Source organism: Gopherus evgoodei, chromosome 4 (assembly GCF_007399415.2).
Source record: "Gopherus evgoodei ecotype Sinaloan lineage chromosome 4, rGopEvg1_v1.p, whole genome shotgun sequence".
NCBI lineage: Eukaryota > Metazoa > Chordata > Testudines > Testudinidae > Gopherus > Gopherus evgoodei.
In genome coordinates this window covers 120,840,478-120,852,420 of record NC_044325.1, presented here as the reverse complement: position 1 = coordinate 120,852,420, position 11,943 = coordinate 120,840,478, and the positions used below count along the sequence as shown (strand labels likewise).

The window sequence follows — 11,943 nt, the reverse complement described above, 5'->3', positions numbered from 1 at the left end:
GGAGTCTTTTTCCACAGCTCACCACTAGATGTCAGGGGAGAGCTCATTCAACTCTGCTTACATATACACGGAAAATGTTGCAGTGAAAACACTCACTACAGTGATGGGAGGGTCTCCCATTGCTGTAGTTAATCCACCTCCCCGAGAGGCAGTAGCTAGGTAGGGTGACCAGACAGCAAATGTGAAAAATCAGGACAGGAGGTCGGAGGTAATGGGAACATATATAATGAAAAGACCCAAAAATCGTCACTGTCCCTACAAAATCGGGATTTCTGGTAACCCTATATCTATGTCAATGGAAGAATTCTTTCATCAACCTAGTGCTGTCTACGCCCGAGGTTAGGTCCACATGGCTATGTCCCTCAGGGGGGTGGATTTTTCACACACCCCTTGAGAGAAGTGGCTATGCCGAGATAAATTTTCAGTGTAGGCCAGCCCTGAGAGTAATCGTATAGGAGCTCCTTCCTATCTACTCTCTAGAATGCTAATGTGAGGGCTGCTGTGTGACTCACCCAGCCCTGATCCAGCCACTCTTTCCTGGACTGCAGATACCTTCCCTTTTCTGCACAGGTGGGGTGAAATCCATATGTAGATGTTCCCCTCCATGCATGGAACAAGGGGGTACAATCTGGCCCAGAGGGTAATAACAAAACTGGCCCTATTTGAATTTGCCCTGAGTGACAATAGCGACTACCAGCAGTTCCAGGCTTTCCTTTTCTCTCTCTCTCTCTCTCTCTCTCTCTCTCTAAATGCAAGGAGAGCTTCTCTCTATTTCTTCAGAATCTCGAGACAACCCCAGATATGTTCCTAAGGGAAAGGAAGGAAAATGGTTCAATCTGGTTTTTCTTTTCTGGGTTGGTCTCTCCCGCCCCCTCAAATCAAAACAAAACATTACACTGTTGCCTGGATTTCATTTAAATTGTGCTTTAGCTCTATCTCGTTTATTAAACCAACAAGAAAACTAGCACTGGTGCCAGGAAACTTCCAGCTGCTGGAAGAGATCAGGTTCAATCAGTGTTGCCAACTCATAGTTGTATTCTGAGTCTCACAGTAGCTGATGGTTTTCTTAAAGTCCCAGCTCCTGGAGTCAGGTGACTATGTGAGACTTACAGCTTTCGTTAAAAACAAAAATATATGTTCCTCGCCCACATATCCACGGACCAAAGCTTGAAAACATGAACCCTAAAGCTCAAAAGCCAGAAGGCAAATAAAGAGACCCAATATTTATTGCTTTGAAATGTCATGATTTCTGACCCAGTCTTATGATTTTGGGAGGCCTGACTCATGAGTTTTGAATGCTTAGGATTGGTAATACTAGCGGCTCCTTATACCAGTCAAATACTACATCCAAATGCCAAGGTGCATTAGGCAAGGTATTCTAAATGCAACTAGAAACAATATAAAATTAATATTAAAAAGTCAGTATGTAAAGATAACATAGCTGGATCAGGACAATACCGAGCAGCTTCCTGCCTTGTACTCCTGGGCAGCCTCCTGTACTGGAATCACAGTGTGAAACCCATGATCCTGGGATCTATCACAAACCACACAGATCAGGATTTGATCCTCTATGCAGAACAGTCTCAAAGCCTCCTTGTGTTTCTCACCATTTTCTCCCCATCCTGGCTCTTTCTGTGTTCCTAACCTGAAACACTTAATAAGTTCTGTGATGGCCTGAAGTTCCTCTGGGGATAAAACATCTCTGCACTGAGGGCAGGAGAAGCTTGGCCCTGATTCTCCTCCCCCCAGAACTGAGTGATGCAGGCTCAGCAGAAATTGTGCCCACAGTCTATGGGCCTGTAAAATACAACAGGCAGATGGGACAGGCAGCTTCCTTGCGCAGACTCTCAGCAGTGCTCACAGCAGCCATGGCCCCTTCCTAGTGCCCAAAGGTTAGTTTCATTTTCCTGTGCTCAGCCTGTAGCAATAACACAGGGCTTTTTCCTCCCTGAAACCATCCTTTGTGCACAGAGTTACAGGCTGTGGCGGTATCTGGGTCCCTCTCAGAGGCTAAATCCTGCAAGTTGCTAAGCACGGTAGCTCTGCTCCAGCAAAACACTTAAGCACCTGGTTAACGTGAAGCCTGTGAGCCATCCTAGTCTGAAGGGCCTACTCCTGCTTTGCTGGATGAGGGTGCTCAGAGCTGTGCAGAACTGAATCCTAGCTAAGGAGAAAGGTGCCAAATGCTTTTCTCCAGCAATTTCTGCAGCTTGTCTTCTGACCAGCGGTGAGTCCTCCCCTAGACACTAGGGCCCAGATCCCCAAAGATATTTAGGCTCAGAATTTTCCCTTAAGGATCTGGGCCTGGGGTCCTCCTGAACCTGGACCTGAGGTTCACTGAGCAAGGCCCAGGATGTCCCCCTAGGGGAGTGAGGGGGTCTTGCTCCCTCAGACATGGCAGGCTCTTCTCCATGACAGCAAGTGTTTTGAAGGGCCCGAGAGAGGCCTTGTTTCTTCCCCTCTTAGCTTTAGAAAGCTAACAAAATGGCCATCAGAACCACAGATGTGGAACAGAATCCCACTTGAGAGCTATCAAGGGCCAAAAAAAGCATCTGAGAAAGGAACTGAAATTACAGCATGTGTGGGTGGGTGAGTGTGAGAGAGGGGGCCACAGCCATGTGGGTTCCTATGAAATCAAAAAGCAATTCCTGTCTGTCCCTGTGGTTGGAGGCAGTAACACCCAGGGAATTTCTTGGTCCCAGGCAGACAGAGTGCTGCAGAGGCAACAGCTCATGCCCACCAGGAGAGGACTTCATGTCACACTGGGTCATGCACACAGTGTTAGAGACTCCGGGGAGTGCCTTGAGAACAGGCAGAGCAAAAAGGAGGAACTGAGGGGCCCCCAGAGAGCACACAGAACCATTCTGCCCCTAAAATCTTGTTGAGTTACATCCCCCTGAAAAGAAAGGGTTAACAATGCCCTGGGCACATTGTCACAGCTGGAAACTCAGCAACACTCTGACCCCTGCTGCTATCCTGTTGTATCTAGGTACAATGCCAACATGTTTTTGGTCTGTACTGACTAGGGTGACCAGACAGCAAGTGTGAAAAATCGGGATGGGGTGGGGGGAGTAATAGGAGCCTGTATAAGAAAAAGACCCAAAAATCAGGACTGTCTCTATAAAATCAGGACATCTGGTCACCCTAGTACTGACCCTCCTGCTTCCTTCTATCCTGGCCGGCACTGACGATGCCTGATTAAATGGACCTGATCAGCTGAGCCGGCACTTTGGTGGTGGGTCCCGGGGCAGAAGGACCCCCCGCTGTGGGTCTTCGGGGCACTTCGGCGGTGGGTCCCGGAGCAGAAGGACCCCCCTTCGCCGAATTACCACCGAAGACCCGGAGCAGAAGAAGCTCCAGGGGCCCAGGCCCCGCGAGAGATTTCCAGGGCCCCCGGAGCGAGTGAAGGACCCCTCTCCAGGGGCCCTGAAAAACTCTCATGGAGGCCCCTGTGGGACCTGGGGCAAATTGGCCCACTTGACCCCTCCTCTGGGCGGCCCTACATGTCACTGTATGCAATTGCTATAAGCATTTGTTGTTACTTCTTCCTCTTTTGAGTACAGGCTGAAGGGCCATCTCTCTCTCTCTCTCTCTACCTTTCCTCCTCATCTCTCACTCTTAATGTTTCAAACCAGAGCATTTTAAAGCCACACCCTGGTTTGGCAAGATGCCGTCCTGTGTAAACAAAACCCAGAAACCTCAAACTAACCTTGATGGAGTTTATAAAAAGCCCCAGAGCCTCTTTGTGCCACCAGCAGCATGTGGCAATGCTTAAGGAGGGAGAAAACAAGAGTTTCTGCCTTGTAATTAGGCTGGCTGTAAATTAGGTCCTGTCAGAGCAGCACAGCCACTAATCAGCACTGGGCCGCTAGGCCAGGGCGGGGTGGGAGGAGGCAGCCCCCCTGATAACAGCCCTGAGGGCCTCGAGGTTTCAGTCCATGCTTAGATCCTGGAGGAAAGTATTTGAGAAGGAATTAAAATAACCTGCTCTAGATTCTCAGCTCCCTGCCCCGTTGGGGGAGAGCAGCAGAGACAGGATGGAGCTCCCTCTTCTCAGAGAGCCTGAGCTGTAGATCCCCTCTGCCAGCTGACCCCACTGGGGCCCTGGGAACACTCCCCTGCCAAAGCTCAGGGCCACTTCCCATCAGGACAGCCTCGGCCCGGCACCTGCCAGGATGGCCAGTGGCAGACTCCCCCGGGAGAGTGCTGCTGGCAAGGGTCCCTTTGGAATCTCAGCAGCTTTCAGGCCAGCTCCTGCCGCCCTTCATCACGCTGAGCAGGAATCAACAGGGCCCCTCGCAGAGTAGGGCAGTGCTCAGTGTACATCACAGCTGCATAGTGGCTGCTGCTGTGCAGAGACCATGGCCTATCATGCTGACTAGTAGTGTCTCATTGGTTCCTTGGACTCCCCCATCTGTCTGTATCCATCTGTGGGCTCTTGTTGTGTAGTTAGATTGTAAACTTCTTGCGGCCGGGACCATTTTTTGGTTTGGGGCTGTACAGCGCCCAGCACAGAGCGGGTCTGGGCCATGACTGGGACACTCCAATATTATAAATAATAAAGAATAGTACTCCCCAAATGAGCCCTGTCCTTACCCCAAATCAGACCAGGATTCACCAGCTCCACTGGTGGCAACAGCAATGGAAGCTAGAATATAAACTGGGCTGGACCAGCTTGTCCTGATCTCCTGGGGAGATCGTGCAGCTCCACCCCTTTCCAGCAGCAGGAGTGATATTGGCCTTGGGTCCCAAAGCCTAAACCCCTTTTGGCTGGGCCCCACTCATCTTCTGAATGAATCACACAACAGACTAGGGCTGCACCAGCATATGTGGTGCCCCACAGAGTCACCTGGTATGGCTCTGAGGTGCAGCTAATGGGCAAGACTAGTAGGTGTAGAAGAGAGATCCAGTGGAGAGGCAACTCACGCTACAACCAGTACTTCAAGGGAATTTGCCTTTCTGCTCAGGAATGTGTGACACTTGGGGCTTATTCTTACGTTGCCTTGTTTGTCCCTTCGACACCTCCAAGCTGTACCCCACCACCCAGAATCTGGTGATTCCTAAGAATGCAAAATACCAGACGAGTGCCAGGTCACAGAGAAGAGAGGTGGATTTGGGGGAGTCACTATTAAGATGTCCCTTCAGCAACAGTGGCCATCAAAGCTCCCAGCATGGCTTGAGCTGACCATGGACATCAGAGTTCTCTGCCAATCCCCAGGACGGCCTGAGCTCACTGGGGCATCTGAACACACACAGTGCAAGCCCTGGCTGGGATGATTTAGTTGGGGTTGGTCCTGCTTTGAGCAGGGGGTTTGACTAGATGACCTCCTGAGGTCTCTTCCAACCCTGATATTCTATAATTCTATGTCCTTTCAGTGATATCCCTGCCAGACTTGGAATGCTGCAGGGACCACACAAGGAGTAAAACAGAACAGCCCAAGTTATCTACAGAAATATCACAGCGTCTCCACCCTAGGAGACCGCAGGAGGCAGGGGGAGCAGAGCCCAGCTAGGCTAGAGCCAGATTAACTGGCTGCCTGACCAGAACAATTAAACTCTGGACAAAGATCAATGGTGAACAAACCAATGAGAAGCCAGTTAACAAGCCAATCAAGACTGCACTGAAAGGTAAGGGAGTGTATGACTGGACATTCTCAGCATTAGCTATATCCTGAGTTCCTTGCATGTTCTGAGTGTTGAGTCTGTGTACTAACTAATCAGAACTCTGCTCCTCTGAGTCTGGCAGCCAATGAGATTGCTTGGTTGACAGGAGAGGTGCACCCATTGGCTTCCAAAGTCAAAAGCCACACTATTTGGCTGATAATGATATGCTACAATTCTCCTGAGTCTCGGCAGCTTTGACATTGTTAAGCTGCCCTGGGCTGAATAGCCAAATACACCAAGAGGAGCATTAAAAGCAGCCAGTAAACTAGTTACTCACATCTGTGGGGAAAACCCACTGTTGCTCTTTTCAGCTAAAATATGCCCCTTCTGTGCGAAGTCTGGGGTACCCCATGTGCAAGGCAGAGGGGTGGAGCTGAGTGAGTGTGACTGAAAATCAGAGTTCCTTCAGGACCCCAGGGGGATATTTAATGATATTTGACAGGCCAGGAGATGGAGAAATAGTAAATTGCTCCCTGAGATCCCCACCCTGGTTCTCTCAGGGGATGGGCAAAGTTCAAAAGGGGCAGAAGTGCTGTTCAGATAAGCATCATACCCTCTGGACACTTAATCTTGCCTCAGCATGGAAGAGGGACTAGATTCCCTCTTCAGCCTTCCATTTCTATGATTCTCTGAACTTCACCCCAATTCTCCAAAAGTGCACTGTTAGGCAGGACATTTTACAAAGATAGGCAGATTTCCATTGCTTTATGCTTCCATTCATGCCAGAAATCCAGCCAAACAGCCTTCCTTCTGATCATTTGGATTTCCCATCCTTGCTCCTAAATGGAATCAAGGCACGGCAAAAATGAGAAAAAAAAATCATGAAGGAAGGGTCTGAGAGATTTTCAAACCTGAAAAATGTTTTGGGTGAAGGTTCAGGTTGGTTCTTCATTGATCAGAACCAGAGCACGCATCCCTATATGGGAATCTTCAATATAATGAATTTGTAAGGCGTAACTAAGGCTAAGATTTTATCACACATATTTTTAGTAAACGTTACAGACAGGTCATGGGCAATAAAGAAAAATATATGGAAGCTGTGACCTGTCTGTGACATTTTCTAAAAATATGCGTGACAAAATGGGCTGCCCAGGGGTGCTTGGCTTGGAACTGCAGGGTCCCCACATCACTGGTGGCTCCAAGCTTGGGGCATCCCCGCCATCTGCAGTGCCTCTGGCTTGGAACTCCAGGACACCCCTGCCGACCGCAGGGGCTCCATGCTCTGGGGCAGCCCTGCTGGTAGGCTGGGAGCTGCGGAGAACCTGTGCTGCCCGTGGTGGCTGGTAGCTCCCAGGGCCCCGCTACCCGTAGCGGCTGGCTCCTGCAGAGTGGTCCAACTGCCTGCAGTGGCAGGGAGCTCCCAAGATCCCTCTGCCTGCAGCGGTGGGGAGCTCCCGGGGCCCTACTGCCCGCAGTGGCTGGGAGCTGCAGATGGGTCCCGCTGCCTGTGACGGCTGGGAGCTACGGGCCACTCCTGTCGCCCTTTATGGCTAGGAGCTCGGGCCCCACAGTTCCCAGCCACTGGGGGTGGAGGGGACCCTACAGCTCCCAGGCGCCAGAGGCTCAAGTCACAGAGGCCTCTGGAAGTCATGGGTTCTGTGACTTACATGACAAAGTCGTAGCCCCAGTCATAACTCAATTCATATTAGGTAATATCTCAAAAACGCAAACCACCATCTAGTGGCCTTGGTCCCTTCACAGGAGCTAGGGATTCAGATTCAAACACCCAGGCTCATTTCTTTTCCCTTTCCCCCCTTGGGCATGCCCCTGTATTCACTAGCCTCCCTGATCTAGTCCCGACATGTACATTGCAGCTTGGGCCTCCCATGGTGCGAAGGAGGGGGCAGGCCTGGATTAAGGCCTAGGTTCTACAGGCCCACGTTTAGACCCTCGTGCTCTTGGAATCACAAGATCACAACAGAATCTGAGATTTCATTAAGAAGAACAGTCAGGTTCTAGCCCTTCTGACTGGGAAATTTGAAACCAGGACCTTAGGGTAACCGAGTAACTATGCCACATTTACATTAGCCATTAGAAACTGCCACACATAGAGAGACATGGGATTTGTGAAGTTATTTAATCACTTAAATAGTAACAACAACGGTTAAACTGGTGGCGCAGCCAGCGTTAGACACAGTAACAAAAGAATAGGGTTCCAAGGGAAGTCGATAGCTCATGTCTCTAACACCCTATGGCCAAGATCCCAGGACAAGCAAAGACCAAAGGAGGAGGAAAGGAGGAGAGGAACCACAGTGCACAGACTCAGCTAGCTTGAGCGTGAGTCCACGCAAACTACCAGGATGCAAAAGGAACTATTTTCACACCTCAGGCCACACCAAAGGGCAAGCTGTGAAATGAGTTCCGGGGCACATGAATACCTCAGCGATGCTCTGATTGGTGTGAGGCATTGGTTGCTCTGGGTTACAACAACGGAGGTTGCAATGTGCAGTGGTTTGGTTTGCTGGGTTATACTGGATTAGCAGTGTCCTTAGGAGGCTACCAGAGTGGCCCACATGTGTTTCCAGGATCCCACGAGGCCCTTGGATCACTTTCCGTCATCGTCATTAGTGAACAACTTGTAGTTGAAGAAGTCCATCGATTCCTGAGCGAGCTTGGAGAGGTGGATCACGCCTGTGATCACCAGGGCGATGAGCAGCAGTGGCAGCAGCAGGCTCCACACCATCGCCAGGATGTTGTAGCATTTGGCTTTGGAGCTGAAGCGGCGAGCAGCCTCGATGTCACCAGCCACCTTCTGATCCCGCGCCTGCAATAGCCCCAGGAAGGGTTCAGTGAGTTAGTGACATGGCAGAGGAGGCAAAGGACAAGGCAATGCCCTGAGAGCAATACAATCAAACTACAAGCATCAGAACAAGCTGCAACCACCCACTGCAGCTCTCAGTGACTGTCTGTCACTCACCTCACTTCCATCTGCCCCTTGCTCTGGAACTGACTGTTCTCTCCCCGCTCCATTCTCTCTGAACTTCTCTGTCAGCCTAATCCAGTGAGTTTAAGCAAACAACTGGCACCTTCTGCTGGCTCCCTCACAGCAAAGCAGACTCACCCCCTTACCAACTGGTAACTTACCCCTCCATTACCATACACGTTATCTCTAATTTGGCCCAGTAAGTCTCAGCTGGTGTAACTCAACATGGCGAGTGGCCAGGAGAGAGGTCTGTAGCTACAAAAACCACAGGGCACTGCAAGAATGTGTGAATTAAAGTAGTTCACATCCCGCTTTAATTTACATCTTCCTCCAGCTCCTTGATGTGTTAATTAAACCACTTTTAGCTCCCTTACACATCAGTAAGCGATTTACAGCACCTCTGACCTTAGCCCACTGTCTGCCTTGGCTACACTGGCACTTTACAGAGCTGCACCTTTCTCGCTCAGGTGTGTGAAAAAACACCCCCTTGAGCACAGCAAGTTACAGCGCTGCAAAGCGCCAATGTAAACGGTGCCCCAGGGCTGGGAGCGCGGCTCCCAGCACTGTAAGCTAATCCCCATGGGGAGGTGGAGTGCCTGCAGTGCTGGGAGAGCTCTCTCCCAGCGCTGACCCTGAGACCACACTTGCACTTCAAAGCGCTGCCGCGGGAGCGCTCCTTTGCTATTAGCATCTTTTAGCAAATAAAATCCAAAGAGGAGCAGTGGCTCTGACCCTACATGAATGATCCTCAGCAGAGAGATCTGGGAACAGAATGGTTACTCTAAACTTCTCCTTCCCCCAGTTCTCTAGGAAGTGCCTCTTGCTGGCTTCATTAAATCCATTCCCAGCAGTTCAGGATATACCCATCCCCCATTCCTGAACAGAGCAGATTCCCAGCTGCAAGATGTGGGATATGGAGGAGTCCCTCCACATAGATCATGGTCCCCGGGCATCCTCTGGAGTAGAGAAGTCATTCCCCAGAACCTAATCCATATACAGATGGCACTAATTGTGGAATAACAGGAAAGTGTGATTGCCAGGACAGCTCGCAGCCTCATTGATGTGTGGCAATCTAGCCAGGGATATTATTTAGATGATACACATCAGCCTCAACCAGCATGAGGACATGGTGCTTAAGGATGCTGCACCAGCACAGGGTGCTCACATAATTCCTGATGCTCTTTACACAAACACTGCAGTCAGCTATCCTGCCCAATCACTGCCCTTTCAGACCCAGTCACTGAATCAGGAGGCTCAGGCAGTCTGTCTTGGAAATGCCAGAGCAGCTGTCACGGATAGTTGTATTTTTCAAAGTATTTTTCCTTTTGAAAGGTAGAATTCCAGCTAGTGGGCAGCACGGGGCTAATTTCCTCTGCTAAGACAGTGCTAACAAGTTGAGATTTAGGGCTGAGGCAAACTGAAGCCAACTGCCGATAACAACTTTCTACCGTGTCACAGTAGTATGAGTAGGGCGGTACCCTCCAGTACGCAGTAACGGCAGGAGATTTTTTAGCCTGTAGGGGATACCGGAAAGAATTGGGGCTAGTCCCCTCCGCCTCCAGAGGGGGAAGGGTCATGACATTCTTCCAGAATCTCCTAGATTTTTCACATACCTTCCCTATTTTAGGGTATATTACAACTCAGAGAACAGAGAGAGATCCCAGAATCGCTAGGTAACCTGAGTGAAGTTTATAATTCCTACCAGAATCCCTGGGAAATCCTAGCATCTCTAGGTCAACTCAATAGAACTGGAGCATATCATTCTTACTAGAGACCCCCAGGAAGGAATCTCCATGTAAGACTAGATGCACTGAGATGTACACTTCCTGTACACCTCCTAATCCTGGAATCTCCAAGTGACTGGGAGACATGGACACAAAAGGGTCCGTTTCTGCACTAGAGTCAGCCTCTATGGGCTTGTGTAGAAGAGGCAGAGGAGAGCTGGGCTGTCTTACCTTGACGGAGTAGGCAAGAGCCACTAAGCCAAAACAACAGAGGTTCATGTAGATGGTGTTGAAGATGGACCAGATCAGGTGGTCCCGGGGCACTACAGAGGGTCCAATGGTGATGACGGTGGGACAAGTGTCCTGCTTGCGGGATGTCATGGGCAGGTAGTCCTCGCGAGGGTAAGACGTGTCCATGGTCCTGGAAGGCAAAATCCTCAGCTCTCCTGTGGTAGCAGCCTGTAAGGGGAGCCAGTACAGGGCAGGTCTTTTTTATAGTCTCTGCCTGAGGCACAGCTCCATCTCCCTCTATATATAAAACAGGGAAATTACAGCCCTTGCTGGCTGTGGTTATCAGAAATGTTTGGCCAAAGCTGAGAGCAACATACTTGGGTTTGTAAGCCTGTCCTCCCCTGATTGTGTATGGAGCGCTTTTTATAGTCTCATGGGCTGAGGCCTCCCTGTCAGCCTTTTCCAGACAGCTAGGCAGCTTGAGGCACTGATTCAGGAACCCAGCTTCAAAAGGACATGCTGCAGATCCTGAGCAATGCAAAGCGCCATGGACCATACAGGACTGTGCATGGCAGTTCTGTGTTATAACCCATCGGGGACAGAGAGGGAAGCTGTTGGCACAGCGAGGTACATGTACAGGGCAATACAAGTGCATTGAAAGAGCTCTTTCTTCTCAAGCGCTAAAAGATCAATAACTTCCCAAGGGGGATTGCATTTCCCCTGCCCGCCTCTATATGTTTTTCTGGGTTTTGCATTACCCTTTGCTAAATATTCTAAAATGTACCCATTTCCCACCCATCTATAGCCTAAGGTGATGCCCCCACATCAGGAACTTCACAAATGTGTCATCCACAAAAGGTAAAGCACTTTGAAATGGAGAGCTGCTGCCAAGGCTAGGGAGGGGCTGAAACACGGCCCTAACAGAGCTAGCTTTGCAAACCCCTGGCTAGACCCTCAAAAGTATTTAGGCACCAAAGTCAATGGGAGTCAAGTGCCTAAATACCTTTGAGAATTTGGGCCCTGTGCCTACCCTAGAATAAATGCCCTGTAGAAGTATTCTCCAAGACAGCGCCAAGGACTGTTCGAACAAGGGGCTATTGTTCATGGTATGGAACTGAAGTACTTACAGTCAAGGAGGAGCTGTGAAGCCAGCAGCTGCCCTCAGTTACATTGATGTAAAAGAGTAACATCTGCCCCATAGGGTCCATTCCAGGCTGGCAGATATCCAGGTCAAGTTTTCTTCTTCCAGAGTCCAGAGCAGGATTTTTTTTTTTCCCTCTCCTGAAACCCCAGGGCTCAACCCTAGCAGTGGCTGGAGCAGTTCTGATCATAAGACCAACCAGACTTCAGTAAGAGTAAAGACAAACCAGCCGCAAGTGTAATATTTCTAACATCTCTATG

General features: G+C 50.0%; 1 protein-coding gene across 1 annotated transcript; it reads right to left on the bottom strand.

Annotated features, from left to right (window-relative positions):
- Positions 1 to 8,209: 8,209 nt before the first annotated feature.
- On the bottom strand, positions 8,210 to 10,728 carry LOC115651556 (interferon-induced transmembrane protein 5-like). Its single transcript, XM_030562631.1, has 2 exons — positions 10,543 to 10,728; positions 8,210 to 8,428 (listed from the first exon to the last, which is right to left on the bottom strand). The coding sequence occupies exons 1-2, from the start codon at positions 10,726 to 10,728 to the stop codon at positions 8,210 to 8,212; spliced, it is 405 nt and encodes a 134-aa protein (XP_030418491.1).
- Positions 10,729 to 11,943: the final 1,215 nt, after the last annotated feature.